This window comes from Notolepis coatsorum, assembly GCF_963971535.1.
Source record: "Notolepis coatsorum genome assembly, chromosome: 3".
Taxonomy (NCBI): Eukaryota; Metazoa; Chordata; class Actinopteri; order Aulopiformes; family Paralepididae; genus Notolepis; species Notolepis coatsorum.
In genome coordinates, this window is record NC_140167.1 from 202,979,191 (window position 1) to 202,997,891 (window position 18,701).

Here is an 18,701-nt window from a genome sequence, read left to right on the forward strand (position 1 = left end):
TTATCTCTATTTAATTTTTTTGCCAATGCGCGACCCCCACTGGATCGCGACCCCTAGTTTGAGAAGCGTTGGTTTAGGTTATTGGTTTAGGTCATCATACTGGCCTATCTTTTTAGGTTATGGAGTTAAGTCAACATATGTATGTATTTGTAAACGCATGGACTACTTGTAATAAAACCACTTCTAAAAAGGAATCTGATCTCATCCGAGTCTGATTGGAACAATAGGTTGGAGGGGAAACACCTGTATGGAAGCATCTGCATCACATCTAGATCAGGAACTAGATGCATCAAGGTGTTGCTCCTGCATCACATCTAGATCAGGAACTAGATGCATCAAGGTGTTGCTCCGGCTGCACCACATCTAGATCAGGAACTAGATGCATCAAGGTGTGGCTCCTCACCTGGGTCATGAAGAAGCGCGTGTCCCAGGCGTGCAGCTCCCCGCTGAACGGCACGCTCCTCTTCTGACACTCCTTCTCCTTCAGCTTCAGGATGACGGCGCGCTCCTCCTCCCCCAGGGGCTTCAGCTTACGGGCCAGCTCCTCTGGGAGACGCAGTGGAGGAAGAGACGGACGTTAGACTGGTAGTACTTCATCGTCAAACTTTATCTGGACGTGTGGACATTGTGGTGAAAAGTATAATTTTTTGTGACTTTTACTCACACAAAGAAAAAGTCTAAAATTTTACAATTTCATCTCCAAATCAGCTTTCAATGATACTATCGTGGACATTTATACTGACACTTGCAACTGCTCCTAAACTAGCACCTAAACTGTTACTAAACTAGCACATGTAACCGTTACTAAACTAGCACCTGTAACTGTTACTAAACTAGCACCTGTATCTGCCTGCCTGGCTGTTTTGCTCTGTTTCTCACCATATTTTAATCTGGTTCTGTTTACCGTACTTTTCGGACTATAAGCCGCGGCTTTCCCCCCATTTTTCGACCCTGCGGCTTATATGTGACTCGACGTGACCAAACCCGAAAATGTTAAAATCAAAATATAGCTTTTTTGACTGCATTGAAATGTTATTTATCTGTTCCCTTATTTGCTAAACTTAATACAACTTGTAAATGAGTTAATTCTTGTTATTTGTCCGACAGTATTGTGTCCCAATGCTAATTACATATGGTAATTAAACATTAAAACACCTGCGGCTTATAGTCCAGTGCGGCTCATATATGTACACATCATTCAATTTAGCTGCTGCGGCTTATAGTCAGGTGCGGCTTATAGTGCGAAAAGTACGGTAACTCCATTGTAAATAAGAATTTGTTCTTAACTCATTCTACGCCAGCCACAAGAAAAGTCGGGTTAACTCGCCAACCGTTCAGCGCCAATGACGAGGGTTTTAATCGTTATTTCTTTTATTAGCTATATCCATTCATTTTCATCCATCCAGCCTGATGTTATCATTGGGAATGTGTCTGAGCTCGCAAAAGGGCAAATACCGCTGCCTACGCCTTCCAGCTGGTATTGCACTCCATTGGAAATGGTGTGTAGTTTCTTTTCTGTGACGATCCGAGCCGTGCGGGCGGGGTTTAGGTGCTCAGACGAGGCAGGCCTTTGCAACGATGGTATGGAACAGTAACCGCGCCCGCCCGTTCATGTGTAACGATCGGTAATGTGGGACGGACCTCCACGAACAGTATTTGGAATGGCGATCAGATAATTGGATTATTTCTTTTGCATTACATCAGATACAAGGTAAGAACACTATATAAAATCTTGCGTTGATCTGATATTTCTTTCTACCCCGATCGAAGCTGTCTCTGTGTGTGTGTGTGTGGCTGTGTGCCGTTGGGTAGGAGGAGGTGGGCGGGGGGGGGGGGGGGGGGAGGCCCCGCGGTCCAGGGCTCTTTTCATTCTTGCATGAGGATAACTAGTGTTGATATCAGGAAGATTCGATAATCAGGCGAAAAATGACATGTTTAGTGTATTCCACTAAAGGGCTATTATCGCGTCTTTTCCTGGAATTACTCAGAAGCACCCAAACTATATTCATATTCAAAACGGTATAAAACGGAAATGTACCGATGAAAAAACAATCTGTTTCGTGGATGTTGACTGGAAGCGACTCACTGACAGTCGACGGGCGTATTAGACCCATAGATATAATATAAGATATATTTTAAGCACTCGCAAGTGAACAAAGCGCCCCATTGACTTACAGTTCTGGCGTAATAGCGCCCTCTGGCGCCCCGACCCGTGGCGCAGAATGAGTTAATGACATACCTGGTTAACACTTTGACTGCCTAAAAACGCTTTACAGCGTCATTCCCGGCCATGCTCAAGTTGCCGAGGACGCTTTACAGCGTCTTTAATATCAATATTTCAAAAATCTGGAATCGGATTCATATTTCCCCTCCGCTGGCCTGAGATCCACCAGGAGGACCCACTGAGCTCTCTGGCGGTTCAGGAGCGCCATCTGGTGGCCGATCGGCGCAATCGCTTAACAGGAAGCGCAGTAGAGGTTTTGCTGGTCGGCCGTATTACTTCCGGGCACTCGGTATAGGTTCCGGCACTCTAGCTCGTCACACTACATAGCGATCGATTGCCAATAACTCGATAAACAACATGATCTGGACGTATATACCATTATACAAGCTGGAGATGGACCGGGTAAATCGCCATCCCATAATGATAAAATTTCTACTCTACGATGATCGCCCAACGGCGCGCGGAGACTGGGGTGAGTTTTAGCGTGTAAAATTACCGTCTTCGATACTAGCTGCTATTATCAACATTTGACCCACATTAGATGATTGGTATAACGCTGCCCACGGAATTATAAACGCCCCCTCGCCCATCCGGTCAACATCAGATGACGTGTAGTAACTTCTAGAAGTACGTCTAGTTGGAATTTTTTATATCGCGCTGATTGCCATCAAACTGTATTTCATCATCAATATAATGCATTTGGGGCTATATATCACGTTCTGGAGAAAGCTGCAGAAAGAGATGAAAACATACTTATACATTAGACCAGTGGTTCCCAAAGTCGGGGTCGCGACCCAAAGATGGGCCGCGAGCAGCCACGGATGGGCCGCGAGATGATTAAAAAAATAAATAAAAAAAAAATGAAAAAATTTATTTATTTTTTATTTAATTTTTTTTTGTCAGGCCACTGAACTTAGAAGCAGGCCAGGACAGTGTTTCTAGTTGTATTCTAAAATTCTATTCTATTGTATTCTAAAATGTGACTATGGTTTTATATTAACTTAATAAATAAACAAAAACGAAAAATCTACTTATTTCAACGAACATTTCAAACTAAATAACAGATTATGCACATAAAACACTGAAAACAACCGAAGCAACAATAGTATTTTAATGAGGCTATTATTATTATCATTATTATTTTGCAACAAGTTAGCCCTCTCATAAATAGCACATATAAATGAATAACTAACTTGAACTAACTTAATAGGATTGAAGTGATATTTGGTTAAAAAAATCGGTCACATGACAAAAAAAAAAAAAAAAAAAAACCAGACGATGTGCATTGGGCCGCGGCTCTCTGACGCCTTATTTTCTGGGCCCCGGCCTGAAAAGTTTGGGAACCCCTGCATTAGACCATACTTTACTATGAATATGTGAATGAAAAAGTTTAACGTTGCTACACAATGAACAATACATATAGGACTTTGAATGGGCCCTAATAATGGCAATGTAGCAATAGAATTTAAAAAGTTATAGCCATGCAAAGAAGGGGACTTTCTCTATAGACAAATAGAGCCGGCAACCTACGGTTGATAATGAATTTAACCCATGGCAGCCAAAGTGTTAAATAATTTTTTTTTTATAAAAAAAAACTTTACTCACAGCATCATAGTCGGTTAGGTTTTTGCAATGTGTGTATTTGTTATAGTGCATTATTTCATCCTTGTTACAAATGTAAAGGTTCACTTATTGATAGTGTCACTCAATCTTTAGTTATGCTGCTTGCTTTGTCACCACCGGGTGGACTTGTGGGTACAAGGCAGAAACCATGAAAGATCCATGTCTATTGCAGAGTGTGAAAAGCCCTGAAGTGTCTTTTCAGTTCAGAGATTCAGTAGGCTTCACTTTTATGATGGTAGAGTTGGGATTTTACCCCTTCAGTACCCTTAAAATGGCTGGATGTCTACCATATTCCCAGCTTTATTGAGTAGGCTAGTATAACTATACTCCCAGTATGCAGGGTAGTATTACAATAAAAGGTCATTTATTTTTCCATAACACGGGCGGGACAATAACAGAACTTCCTTACTTCCCTTTTGACCTACTGGGTGGCCCTACTGGGTGGACCTACTAGGGGAACCTACTGGGTGGACCTACTAGGGGAACCTACTGGGTGGACCTACTGAACAGTAGCTTCTAAACAGGGTTAGTAGCTTCTGTCTGATGTGTGTGTAGGTACTGAGGACTTAGCCCATAGCTGCTTCCCAATTCTCCATGCAGCATACTATGTGCTTCTGAATTCTCCATGCTGCATACTATGTGCTTCTGAATTCTCCATGCTGCATACTATGTGCTTCTGAATTCTCCATGCTGCATACTATGTGCTTCTGAATTCTTCATGATGCATACTATGTGCTTCTGAATTCTTCATGATGCATACTATGTGCTTCTGAATTCTTCATGATGCATACTATGTGCTTCTGAATTCTTCATGCTGCATACTATGTGCTTCTGAATTCTCCATGCTGCATACTATGTGCTTCTGAACTCTCCATGCTGCATACTATGTGCTTCTGAACTCTCCATGCTGCATACTATGTGCTTCTGAATTCTTCATGATGAATACTATGTGCTTCTGAATTCTCCATGCTGCATACTATGTGCTTCTGAATTCTCCATGCTGCATACTATGTGCTTCTGAATTCTCCATGCTGCATACTATGTGCTTCTGAATTCTTCATGATGCATACTATGTGCTTCTGAATTCTTCATGATGCATACTATGTGCTTCTGAATTCTCCATGATGCATACTATGTGCTTCTGAATTCTTCATGATGCATACTATGTGCTTCTGAATTCTCCATGATGCATACTATGTGCTTCTGAACTCTCCATGCTGCATACTATGTGCTTCTGAACTCTCCATGCTGCATACTATGTGCTTCTGAACTCTCCATGCTGCATACTATGTGCTTCTGAACTCTCCATGCTGCATACTATGTGCTTCTGAACTCTCCATGCTGCATACTATGTGCTTCTGAACTCTCCATGCTGCATACTATGTGCTTCTAAACTCTCCATGCTGCATACTATGCAAATCCCACAACTGTTGGTATGCAAATACTGTATGCAAGAGATTTGCATGAATACTAAAAAAGGGTCAACATCTGAAGTGGACGGTTGCTACAGGATCATTTCAATCCCACAATTCTTTGCTCCAGGTCATTTCCAAAGTTATTTAAATGAAATGAATTTATTTATAGCACTTTTATCCAAAGCACTTTACAACTTATGCCTCAGATTCACTCACACACACCGATGCCCGAGGTAACCATGCAAGTCAACCTGCTCATCAGGAGCGGTTAGGGCAGGGGTCGGGAACCTATGGCTCGCGAGCCATATATTGGCTCTTCTGGTGACAGCATATGGCTCCCAGATTTTTTTTGAGTAAAAAAAAAAAAAAAAAAAATTTTTTTTTTTACTTGTGATATTTCTTAATAATACTGTGTAATTTTAAAGTAAACAGAAATTAGTTTTGAAGATACAGCTAATAGTATCTGTAGCTGAAGATATAGCGAGCAGAGCTGGCGAGGGAACACAAGTGGACAGAAATAAAAAATCTTCAACCTGAAGACCAGCTGATTCTTAAAACTTGGAACGAGCTTCCTGTGACATACCACACAATGCAGCGTGAGTATTGCCGTATTGACCATGTTTGGCTCTACATATGCATGTGGGCAGTCATTCTCGCATATGAGGAACATTAAGACCAACCTACGCTCACATTTAACTGATGGAAGCCTCAATGCCTGCATGAAGCTCAACCTCACCACGTATGAACCAGATTACAAGGCCATCAGCAAAACCATGCAGCACCAGAAGTCGCATTAAAAGTAAGACATATTTAATTTATTATACGTTAAAAATACTATATGGCTCTCAATGAAATATATTAGAAATATTTGGCTTTTATGGCTCTCCCAGTCAAAAAGGTTCCTGACCCTGGGTTAGGGGGTTAAGTGTCTTGCTCAAGGACACTACGACACTCTGCCGAGAGGAGCCAGGAATTGGACCCGGGAACATTCCGATTACCAGACGACCAGCTCTACCTCCTATTCCATTTGTGGTTCCAGGTCAGCAAAACATATCCAAACAAACATGAATTGAAGCATTTGTGCGGTTTTCTTGTGTGCAGGACGGACGGTCTAGCATCCCTGTCTGTACAGCTGGAAACATCTGGGAGTGAACCCATTTTTTTGTGCGCAAGTCCTCAAAGTATTTTGTATGTAGCACTACATACCATGTACTGAACAGCACGTGCAGAGAGAGAGAGAGACACAGGGAGAGACAAGACAGAGAAGGAGAGAGAGGAGACAGAGAGAGGAGACAGGGAGAGAGAGAGAGAGAGAGAGAGAGAGAGAGAGGAGAGAGAGAGAGAGAGAGAGAGAGAGAGAGAGAGAGAGAGAGAGAGAGAGAGAGAGAGAGAGAGAGAGAGAGAGGAAGAGAGAGAGAGAGAGAGAGAGAGAGGAGAGAGAGAGAGAGAGAGAGAGAGAGAGAGAGAGAGGGAGAGGGAGAGGGAGAGAGAGGGAGAGAGAGGGAGAGGGAGAGAGAGGGAGAGGGAGAGAGAGAGAGAGAGAGAGAGAGGGAGAGGGAGAGGGAGAGAGAGAGAGAGAGAGAGAGAGAGAGAGAGAGAGAGAGAGAGAGAGAGAGAGAGAGAGAGAGAGAGAGAGAGAGAGAGAGAGGAGAGACAGACAGAGACAGAGACAGAGACAGAGACAGAGACAGAGAGAGAGAGAGAGAGAGAGAGAGAGAGAGAGAGACAGAGAGAGAGAGAGAGAGACAGAGAGAGAGAGAGAGAGACAGAGAGAGAGACAGAGAGAGAGAGAGAGAGAGAGAGAGAGACAGACACACACAGAGATAACACCCACCGAGGAAGCCTGCCACCTTCTTGCCAGACTTGGCCATGTTCATCTCCAGGACGAAGTCAGCATGAGTGCTGAAGCCCAGCAGGGCGCTCTTCTGAGCTCGCAGCTGCACCAGCTCCTTCAGGATGACGGAGTTCTCCTACGACAAGAGAACCACACGGGTGGGGAAGGAAGAGGGGAAATCCTGTCGTTTAATAAGTGAATTAGGGCTGACCTCAACTAGTCGACTAATCGAATAATCGATCAAAAGGAGCCGTAGTCGACTGCCAACCTCTTAGTCTAATGCACTTTTTTTTTTTTTTTAATGTATCATTCTTTCCAAAAGCAAAGATGTCTAGAAGCGTGGCTAACGCTAATGGCGCACATACCAGTGAGGCTAACCTGCCTAAGAAAACGGGCACAGAAAGAGGATTTCACTCGTCTAATGAACACACTAGACTAGACAAATATCAAGATGTATCCATCAGTGGACTAATTGCACGCTTTCGCAGAGGACAAGAACGAAGCCTTCCGTCGACTCAAATGGAATGATCCCCAAAAAATATATATACAGTATATATATTTATATGAAGAAATTGCATTCAGGGGGGGGGGTAGTCGACTACCAGTTTGTCAAATATTGGCCAATCAAAGTCAACTATACAAATCCTTAGTCAGGGACAGGCCTAAAGTGAATAAAAATCAATACGTCATCAGCCACATATTTCTAAACACATGCTGGAGACACTGGTCATCACAGGGGAGGTGCAACATAATATTCCCTTATTGCTAACAGCGAAATTGCTGAAATCTAATTGTTCCTGGTTTGTCAAAAGGAACCATACTCGGATTTTCTTTTTGCAGAACCAATGCTGCCTGGGCGCAGTGATTTCACGCATCACCTGAAAAGCCCTGTTTACCAGGAAACACGATTTGCACGCTTGTCACTAGCTACTAGTCACATTGGTTTGATTGACAGAAGTTACAACGGGGCTTTTCAGGTGATGTGTGAAATCACTGTGCCCACTGTGCCCGGGCAAGTATGCAGGCGGCAAAAAGTTATCGGAGTATGTATCTGCTTAGAAAATGAAAATGCATAATTCAAAAAATGTATTTCTCCACGTAGTAAATACACAGGTCACAACATGTTTACAGGAAGGTTTTGGAGTTGTATTTGGACTGGAGTGTATTTCGTGACTGTTGGGAACTAGGCTAGCTGGAGTAACCTACTTCCAATGAATGACGCCAAGCTAGGCTAACGGCCATTCTAACTTGCTAAAAAGTTGGCATGTTCCTTTAAAGACCCAGTCCCCTCAGTGTTTATCCCTTAGAAACACAGTCCGCCAATGTTTGTGAGAGAGACTGGAAGGAAAGGACCCACTTTCACGCAAAATATTTTACATTTTCCATTGACTTGAAGTAACTTTAGTAACTTTAAATGACCATAGGGTCCATGAAACTCGTTCAAAGCCCATTGTCCATTTAAAAAGAAAATGCTTGAGTGTCAATCGGAAAACCAGCTTCTTCTTCCGAGAACTGGACTCTCTGAAGGCAGGTTTTCATCTCACATAGGGATGATGGACCAATCCGACTTTTTCAGTCCCATTGTTCAATTAATAAACTGTGTGCCTCACTGTGTGGAAGAGACTGGGATCATTATTTTGTGCAAGGCAACATCAGGCTTGACTTAAAACATTACTTTCCTAACTTAGTGAAACAAAATGTAACAAATTAACTCAGATATATAAATGTACTGAATTGTTATTTATTATTATATAAAAAGTCAAAAATACTTTTTTTACCCGATCCAGCTATTTTAGTCATATCGGGGCCGATATCTGATATCAATATCGGAGCATCCCTGATCTCACAGCAGAGAGATACACTCAATCAGCCAGCTCCCGTTTACAGATGGTGGATTGGCCAAGCGGTTGGCGGAGATCATTTGATTTGGGTCCAGGTCTGTCTCACCTCTTTACAGCGAGAGTTGAAGGCCTCCTCCAGGTCTGTCTCACCTCTTTACAGCGAGAGTTGAAGGCCTCCTCCAGGTCTGTCTCACCTCTTTACAGCGAGAGTTGAAGGCCTCCTCCAGGTCTGTCTCACCTCTTTACAGCGAGAGTTGAAGGCCTCCTCCAGGTCTGTCTCACCTCTTTACAGCGAGAGTTGAAGGCCTCCTCCAGGTCTGTCTCACCTCTTTACAGCGAGAGTTGAAGGCCTCCTCCAGGTCTGTCTCACCTCTTTACAGCGAGAGTTGAAGGCCTCCTCCAGGTCTGTCTCACCTCTTTACAGCGAGAGTTGAAGGCCTCCTCCAGGTCTGTCTCACCTCTTTACAGCGAGAGTTGAAGGCCTCCTCCAGCATCTTGCGTGTCTCCGGGACGAAGCACTTCTTCATGGTGGGGAAGTAGTGGGGGTACTTCAGGGTGATCTTCAGGTCGTCTACGTCCTTCTCCAGCGAGCCCAGGAAGTCTTCCGGCAGGCCGCCTGGGAAGGAGAAGAACACAACAAGGAGAAATGTCAATATGGATTCACATTCTTCTACATACTACAGAAACACTAATGAAAACCAAAAGAATCCAATGTCTGGGGAGGGGTTTCATCGATGACCTACAGCGATATATGGTGATATTTTGCATGCTGATATTATATCAATACACTACACCAAGTATCAATATATAGATATATATATATATATATATATATATATATATATATATATCAGGTTTCCCACAGACATTGCACAATTTAATTCAAGGACTTTTAAGTACTTTTCCAAGCACTTTTTTATTTGCAAGGATGTCACTCGAATGATACTATTGACTTTTAAATGTCGTTTTTTTTAAGCATCTTCTTGGCCTGCTTCAGAGCTAGAGCAAGAAATGAGGAAAAGCAGTTAGAGTGCGCGAGACGGTGACTCGTCAGAATTGATTAAAACAGAACAAAAAAATTTATTTCTTGATTCAGAACAATTTGATCATGGATGAACAAAACATTCAATGGGAATGGTTGATTTGAATTTCAAGGAATTTTTAAGCACCTTGTTAAAAATGGGACGTTTTCCTTTACCACTTTGTATGCCACTCACGGCTTTTCTCGGATTTACCCCCCGACCATTGAATGCCACGTCACGAGTATTCTGTTTTTTTATTATTTTATTATTAGCGATCTGAAATCATATTGCATCACGCGGGCCAGCGTTTCCGTTAGCCGGTAATTACCGGTATTTGACTGGCAAAATCTGTTGAAGTCCGACAAATTTAATCTCTCCGGTCATAGTGTCCGGTGAAAATAGTTCCCTCTGGGCACAGTTTGATTATTTGAATTGTATTTGGATGGGCTGGAGTTGGGTGGCCTATGCGATGAACGAAACAATCATTGCGTTTGTTGTCGTTGCATCGCCAAGCAGCCGGTCTGGTAATGACGACGCTGTGTCAGTGAGAGCTTGCTGCTGGATTTGCGGAAGGCATGCAGCTGCAGACCCACAGAACCCACCAGCTTTGCTGGCACAGTGCGGTCCCCAGACCTGGAAAGCTGCTCTGCGGGTCTGCAGCTGGATGCTTCTTGCAAACTAACTGCGGCCGGCTCGCGCTGATATTGTTGGACCGGCTGCTTGGTGGAGCAACGATGAAACGAATGTAATGAATCGTTCGTCGCATGGGCTATTTAATTTTGGCCTGTTTTGGTACGGTTCGGGTGGTCAAGTTGTGCTTGGAGGGAGTTGTTTTCACCGGACATTATGACCAGCACCAAGTCGTTGGGAGGTGGAGATATACATCACGCAAACCCACGATAATGTTGCCGTCTCTCTGCCAAATTTCTCAGTTCTTCGCTTGATATAATTAATACAAATGTCCAATATAACGGAATTTGTTAGCTCATAAAAATGTGATTATAACAGACTGCTGTTTAGTGTCGGACCGACTGCCCACATACACGGTCTATTTTATTTCAAGTCAGCAGCAGCACGGAGTATCGAGGGACTTATTTTATTTGGAATATATTAATGACTGTATACGCAAAAGTAGTCTAGTTTTAAGTAATAATATTATAAATCTACATGACATTCTTTATATAGCCTGCCTATCAATTGTTTTAAAGCTCAATAAACTATGACCGGAATTAATCTCATTTGTCCGGTAGATTGAAATCTTGCAGGTCACGGAGACCGGCAACAATTTTTTCTAACGGAAACCCTGACGCGGGCCTACCGTTGGAGATCCAGGGGCCGCCAGCGCTCAGATGTGAAAAAAGCGCCCCCTATCGTCTCCCAGATGGTGAATCACCCTTTTGGAATGGACTCAATGAAAGTGAATGGGAGAACGGATTTCTGACTCCACATTTGACTTCTCACTGATGCAGCCAGGGTCTACCAGAGTTCATTCTGGAGCCTCTGAGCCACGGCGAATATGGGTTATAACTGTACACACGATGGATCAATACAATTATCGATTTTTTCGAATGGCGATCGGAAATTGGAATAAACCATTTGGATACCATCTGACCTCAGGTAAGGAATCTATGTTATCAGTGTTAGGATAATCACTCGTTTTTTCAAGCACTTTAAGCACTTCAAGGACCTTTTATGTATTGTGTAAACATCTAAAATACTGGGTTGGTATGTCTATTTTATGTGTATCTGCCAATTTCTTGATTTTATATGTCTATTTTATGTGTATCAGGGACAATCAAACTATAAACAAAGTGGCCTATTAACACTTTCCGTGCCACTCACGAGATTTCTCTGGTTTTTTATAGGTGGTTGCTAGCCACTCACAAGATTTCTCGGATTTTTTTTTTTTTAACGATCTGCAAAAATTATTGCATCACCCGAGCCTACCCGAGTATAGCCGAGGGCCGCCGGCGATCACTGTGGAAAAAAGCGCCCCCCGTCGTCTCCCAGATGACATAAGTGATTTTGGAATGGACTCAATGAAAATGAAGGGGGAAAAAATCCGGTACTCCACATTTTCCAGTTCACCGATCCAGCCGGGGTTACCACAGTTCATTCTGGAACCTCAGATCCCCGCTGATCATGGAGATCTACAGTATCGCGTTGGATCCATACACGTATCGATTTTTTCCGAATGGTGATCAGGAATTGGAATATACCAGTTGGATACCATCTGATGTCAGGTAAGGACTCTATGTTATCAGTGTTAGGATAATCAGAGTAAGTTTGATGAAGTTATAAGCTGTTTTGTGAAATGTCTTCTTTCGGTTTCACTGTAAAAGTCAGTGAGGAAATCAAGTCAAGTCAAGAGTTTTATTTGTCACGGCGTACGGATATACAATGAAATGCGGGTGGTCTTGCCCGCAACGATGTGCAATTGGTACAACATATAACATATAATAGAATCCAATACAAAAAAAATTGCAATAAAATTGTGCAATAACAGGTAGCAGGTGACAATAAATTTGTGCAATGACGGGTAACAGTTGACAGTTAACAGTAGTAGTAATAGTAGTGCAATACACTGTTACTGTTGCTAATACTAATTTAAAGTGGCCTTTCCTTTTGGCAATAAGTGAGGGTGCGTGCGGCCTGAGTGTGTGCCCGCTCATGCTAAAGTGTTACAGTGGTACTCAATGTTCATTGTTCAGGACTCTGATGGCCTGGGGGAAGAAGCTGAGCCTAAGCCGCTCTGTCCTAGTAGCTGGGGTTCGCAGGCGTCTGCCTGACCTCAGCAGCTGGAACAGGCTGTTATTGGGGTGGTGAGGGTCTTTCATTATCCTGCAGGCTCTGGATTTGCACCTCTTGTTGTATAGAACCTGCAGGGGAGGTAGTGCAATACCCGTGGTACGCTCGGCTGAGCGCACCACTCTCTGTAGGGCCTTCTTGTCTTGTGCCGTGCTGTTTCCATACCAGGCAGTGATGTTTCCGGTCAAGATGCTCTCTACAGCTCCTGAGTAGAAGGACTGGAGTATCTTCCCCGATACTCTGAACTTCCTTAACTGTCTCAGGTGGTAGAGGCGCTGTTTCGCCTTCTTTACTACTGTGTCTATGTGTGTTGACCATGTCAGATCCTCTGAGATGTGGACCCCCAGGTACTTAAAGCTGCTCACCCTGTCCACGGTAGCCCCGTTAATCATCAGTGGTGTGTGTGTCTCCTGCTGTCCTCTCCTATAATCCACGATCAGCTCCTTGGTTTTACCAATGTTCAGGAGCAGGCTGTTGTCCTGGCACCAGCGTTCCAGTACCTCAACCTCCTCCCGGTAGGCCTTCTCGTCGTTGTCCGAGATCAGCCCCACCACCACCGTGTCGTCGGCGAACTTCACTATGGAGTTGGAGCTGAACTTGGCCACACAGTCGTGTGTGTAGAGTGAGTACAGCAGGGGGCTTAGAACACAGCCCTGGGGGGACCCGATGCTCAGGGTGATGGTGTTGGAGGTCTGACCCCCCACCCTGACCGCCTGGGGTCTTTCACTCAGAAAGTCCAGTACCCAGGCGCTCAGGGCGGAGCTCAGACCCAGCTCGATCAGCTTGTCCACCAGTCTGGTGGGGACTATGGTGTTGAACGCTGAGCTGTAGTCAATGAACAACAGTCTTACATAGCGATTATCCGTGCGCGGCCGTAATGTGCTTGCGTGCACGTATAATATTGATCATCTAGCGTTTATTTGAAAACGATTCATAAAAAGGCCGACGAATATCAACGTTGTCGTTGTGGAATATTCCACTAAAAGACGGTTTTCATAGAATGCTCCAGAACGAGCTGTTTTTTTATATCAAAACGGGGGCTTTTCTAACTGCTCTGAAACGGAAACGACGCGATAAAAAAAACAATCTGCCTTGACAGCACTGACTGGAAAATAGTCTTTGATAATGCGATGGGCAGATTAGACACAGCCATAATTTAAAACATAGATTAGGCGATATTAACGTTAACATTGGCGCCGATGGTGGCATTCAGCCGGTAAAACGGAAAACCAGGCGTGGCGCTCAAAGTGTTAAGATGTTAGATCTACCGTAATATGATAGATTATGTGATTTAATGTTCTATGCCTTATCTTGACTGTCTATTTAGCTGCTGTCTGTTTCATGCTCATTTTATGCTTCTTCTTTTCGTGTCTGTCCATATACAAAGCTATTCAGCTTATATAACGTCCAGCCAGTGCTTGGTACATTTCTGTCGCTTGATGTTGTAGAGTGCTAGGTCCTTTGATGTGCAGGGTCCAGGGAATTATGCCTAATTGAATGAATGAATGAATGAATGAATGAATGAATGAATGAATGAAAAAGTATTCTCCACCTTTCTCCAAACAAATCACAATATCAAGCTCCTTCAAACAGAACAATCATAATGAAAAAAAGAAATTATAAACAAAAAGTCAAGAGCAATGTAGTTAGTTAGTTGTCATGTTCAAAAAAGGAGTAGAGGAAAGTGTATTGATCCCTACCCCCTTACATTTAAATGTTTTCTTCCATTCATTTTACTTGATATAACATAAATTAGTATAATACATTATATAATATACTTTTACTTCTAGTACAAAAAGAAAAAACTTGAGTCGCTTGACAGCAGTAAATACAATACCACACTACATAACACAATATAACAACTTCGTTTATCCTCATTCTATATTTCTCTAATGTGTTTTTTTTAAGCTGCTTTTTAAATTGTGCAATATGTTCACTCATTTTGATGTATTCAGGTAAGTTATTCCACAACTTCACTCCACAAACGGATATGCACATGCTTTTCAGCGTAGTGTGTAATTGGTTGTTTATGATTCCCTCTCCCTCTTAAGTTATATTCTCCTTCCCTGTCTCTGAACCATCTTTGAATGTTGCCTGGGATTAATTTATATCTGGCTTTGTATACAATGAGAGCAGTTTTGAAATCAACTAGGTCCATACATTTTAATGTTTGTACTGTAGCTTTATAAATAAGTTATTGGTGTGTTCATAATATCCTACATTGTTGACTATTCTTATTGCTTTTTTTGCACATGGTGCATAATGGCTGTAGAGTGCTTTTGTAGGTATTACCCCACACCTGCGCACAGTACATGGAAGGAATTCTATGTCTGCACTTCATGCATTGCTCTTGATCTGCCAATTCTGTGCTAATTTTATGTTTTTACTGCTGTGAAGCACTTTGAGCTGCAATTCTTGTATGAAAGGGGCTATACAAATAAAGTTGATTATTATTTAATTTGGTGCATTTATATAGCACTTTTACCCAAAGCACTTTGCAATTTTGTTCCTCACATTCACCCATTCACACACAGACGGCAGAGGCAACCATGCAAGGTGCCAAGCCAACCTGCTCATCGGGAGCAATTAGGGGTTAAGTGTCTTGCTCAAGGACACTACGATGCGCTGCCCCGAGAGGAGCGGGAATCGAACAGTGAACCTTCCGATTACCAGACGACTGCTCTACCTCCCGAGCCACTGTTGTTGCCCCATCTTACATGACTTGTGTCCCTGTGAGGAGGCAGCGTGGGCCTCCCTCTCCAGACTCACCCAGCTCCTCTCGGCTGAAGGCCAGGCAGGTGGTGTCTTCGTTCAGGTGCTTGTTGAAGTCGATGCACAGGTTACTCAGCTTCTTCTTGATGCTCTTGATCTCCTGTCCGGAGACAACAACGTCGGGTTGAACGCAGGGGTGTAAAGTACTTCGTTACAATACTTAAGTACTGTTTTTGGGGATTTGTACTTTACTCGAGTATTGTTATAGGTTTATAAACTTTTTTTTTCTTCACTTTTTCTTCTCCTTTTTTCAATTTTTCTCCCATCCCAATTTAGCCGTGCCAATTCTCCCCTCCCCTGTCCTGATCGTTGCTCGCATGTGCCCCCCACTGGCCGGTTGTAGGGAGGAAAAAAGCCTTGCATCGCATGTCCCCTCCGATACATGTGGAGGCAGCCAGTCACATCTTTTCACCTGCCAGCGCAGACTCTCATTGGCGAGGAGTAACGTGTAGGAGGCTCACACTACCCCCGCCATTTTCCTGTATTTTGCTGTGCAGGCGTCCCCCAACCGACCTGTAGGAGTCGCTGTTCACAACAACCAGATTACCACCCATTGACTTCCCACCCGCTAACTCTGCCAATTGAGTTAGTACGACGGCCGGCCAAAGCCGGAGGCAGCGCTGACATCCGGATTTGATAACGGTGTCTCTTGCGTTGGTGACGAGCGCAATGTCTGCTGCACCACCCAGCCGCCATAGGTTTGTATACTTGTACTTTTACTCAATAACATTTCAGAGAAAAAATATATACTTTTTACTCCTTACATTTAAAATGCAGAGCTACAAAGTACAAAGTACAAATCTCGCAGGTGCAACCATTTTAATGAGTATATTTGTTTCTCTGGCCGAACTGACATTAATGTTATTAATCCTGCGGCTGCACTTTATTTAAAAACAGCCAATCAAATCCCCATCAATGGAAAATGAACCCGCCCATACCCATGCTGATTGGTCCTTGTGCAAGACTAAAAAGCGGGGGATCTTTGATTAAACACCTGCTATCAGAAGAATAGTCTGGAAAAAAACGTGTTTACTTTTTAGTACATTTAAAAGTAGAAACGTTTTTTACTTTTACTCAAGTGTGTTTTTAGCCAGATACTCTGAGTAAGATTTTGAGACGGTACCCATACTTTCACTTAAGTATAATTTCTGGGTACTTTTTTCACCCCTGGTTGAACGTGACACCGAGTCACGCGAGGACACTGACCTAAAGAAACTAGAGGGGAAATCCCTACGATGCTGCTGCCGACGCTTCAGAAAGAAACCACTTCTCACATCCAAGCAGACAGAACCGGAGCTGAATATTGACACAGAAGATGTTGACGTGGAGCTCCGAGGTGAAATGTAATGAAAGCCGAAGCCCAGGGAGAGAGAACAGCGGTGTCTGCTTACGTCCTGCGTCTCCTTGGGCAGGTGGAGGCCGTTCCGTCTGCCCAGCTTGATCAGTCGGTCCATGTAGCGCTTGGACTCTGTGCTGAGGCTGCTGCCATCAAGCTTCTTCTACAGGGGGAGAGATCACAATCAGAAAGGTCCAGGGCCGCGCCGAACAGTTCCACGCTTCATCCATAACGTTGACATTTTAATTCTAAATCATTCTGTCTATTCATTCTGTTTAAACTAGAGGTGGGCATAGATTTTTTTTTTTAATCTAGATTAATCTATCTGCAATCTTGGATTAGATTAAAATGGCTAAAAAAAAAAAAAAAAAACTGCCGAAGGCATTCAAAATATGTGTGTTCTACCCAAATAATGACATTAGTCCTTACTTTTTCTTTCCTCCTTATGTTTCTCAGGCCAGGTGGCCCATTACACCATGAGCCCATCTCCCGTTTCCAAAATGCATTACAGACTGTTTGAAAAAGCTGTTTTGCTATGATAATTGGTAATGAAATATCAAAATAATGTTCAATAAGATGTACTTGTGTATAAGTTGTTTTATTCAGAAGTTAACACAAATAAATAATATTACCAGTACAGTACAGTATCTAGCACACTCTCGGAGCAAAACAGAAAGAAGCATTTCAAACTTGAACTATGGAGTTGCTCAGTGGCCAATGGTGTCAACTGTGGTTGTACTGGGCAGCTCCCAGGTGTGAATGGAACTGTGTGAATGTGAAGCAGGGCGTTCCTGAAAAAGAGCATCTGTGCTCAGCGAACCTACCCTGGGTAAATAAATGTATAAAAAAAATAAAATAAAAAAATTAGATTAATGCGTTAATTATATTATCGCACGCCGTTAACGGCCCAGCTCTAGTTTAAACCAATGGGGTTTTTCTTAACTGTGGCAGATAAAGATCAGGCTACACTAATATTATAGTATTATACTATTATAGTATATGACTAGTCATAAAAATATAAATAAAACATTTATCATAAATGATGTAGCCCATCTGCATCCGCTCGGCGCTCCATCAAGACGTCACCATCACGTTCGTACCAACCGTGAGCCCTGAGTGGATTATTTATGTTGACCAAACTGACTAGTTATATTAATTAAAGACAGTTGATTTAATACAAATAAAAAAGACTAATTTAATCAGATTAATCACTTTATTCAAATTGAGGATTTTGTTTGAGGATATTTAAATATATATATATAATAATTACGTCATAAAATATGACGACAGACATTCAAAGCTTCATTCGGAAACTTCAATAGATGAAAAAGAGAGAAAATGACATTCGGTACAGCCCTACTTTATTGCCAACTAAGCTTGCACAAACATACAAGGAATTTGTCTTGGTCATTTGGTGCATCAACATTAATTAACAATATCAACCCTTACAAAACAAGTAGGAGTAAATAAAAAAAAATTGTAAAGTAGAATGAAATAAAATGTATAAACTAAATTAGAATAGAAATAGAATAGAATATATGACAGGGCTGTACAGTTGTGCTGGATTGTCGTAGAATATATACACTAAATAAGAATTTAAAAAATACAGTGTAATAGAATACGGTATATAGCAGAGCTGTGCAATTGTGCAAAAAATATGAACAGTGAGATTAACAAACTTCCTTCCAGTTCCATAACACAAGTATCGAACCGGGAACCTTCCGATTACCAGACAATAGTGTTGTCAAAAATATAAAAAAATCGATACATATCGATTCTGAATATTTAAAGCGGTTTCAATACTCATTTCCCGAAATATAGATATT

At 42.5% G+C, this 18,701-nt stretch overlaps 1 protein-coding gene across 1 annotated transcript in view; it reads right to left on the bottom strand.

Annotated features, from left to right (window-relative positions):
- thop1 (thimet oligopeptidase 1) overlaps positions 1-18,701 on the bottom strand; it is a 44,050-nt gene that overhangs the window by 15,696 nt on the left and 9,653 nt on the right. The window contains exons 4-8 of the mRNA XM_084309737.1: positions 16,931-17,038; positions 15,537-15,639; positions 9,396-9,553; positions 7,097-7,232; positions 404-546 (exon numbers count right to left, since the gene is read on the bottom strand). Coding sequence (XP_084165863.1) covers positions 404-546; positions 7,097-7,232; positions 9,396-9,553; positions 15,537-15,639; positions 16,931-17,038 — 648 coding nt within the window. The remainder of the gene's footprint in view (positions 1-403; positions 547-7,096; positions 7,233-9,395; positions 9,554-15,536; positions 15,640-16,930; positions 17,039-18,701) is intronic.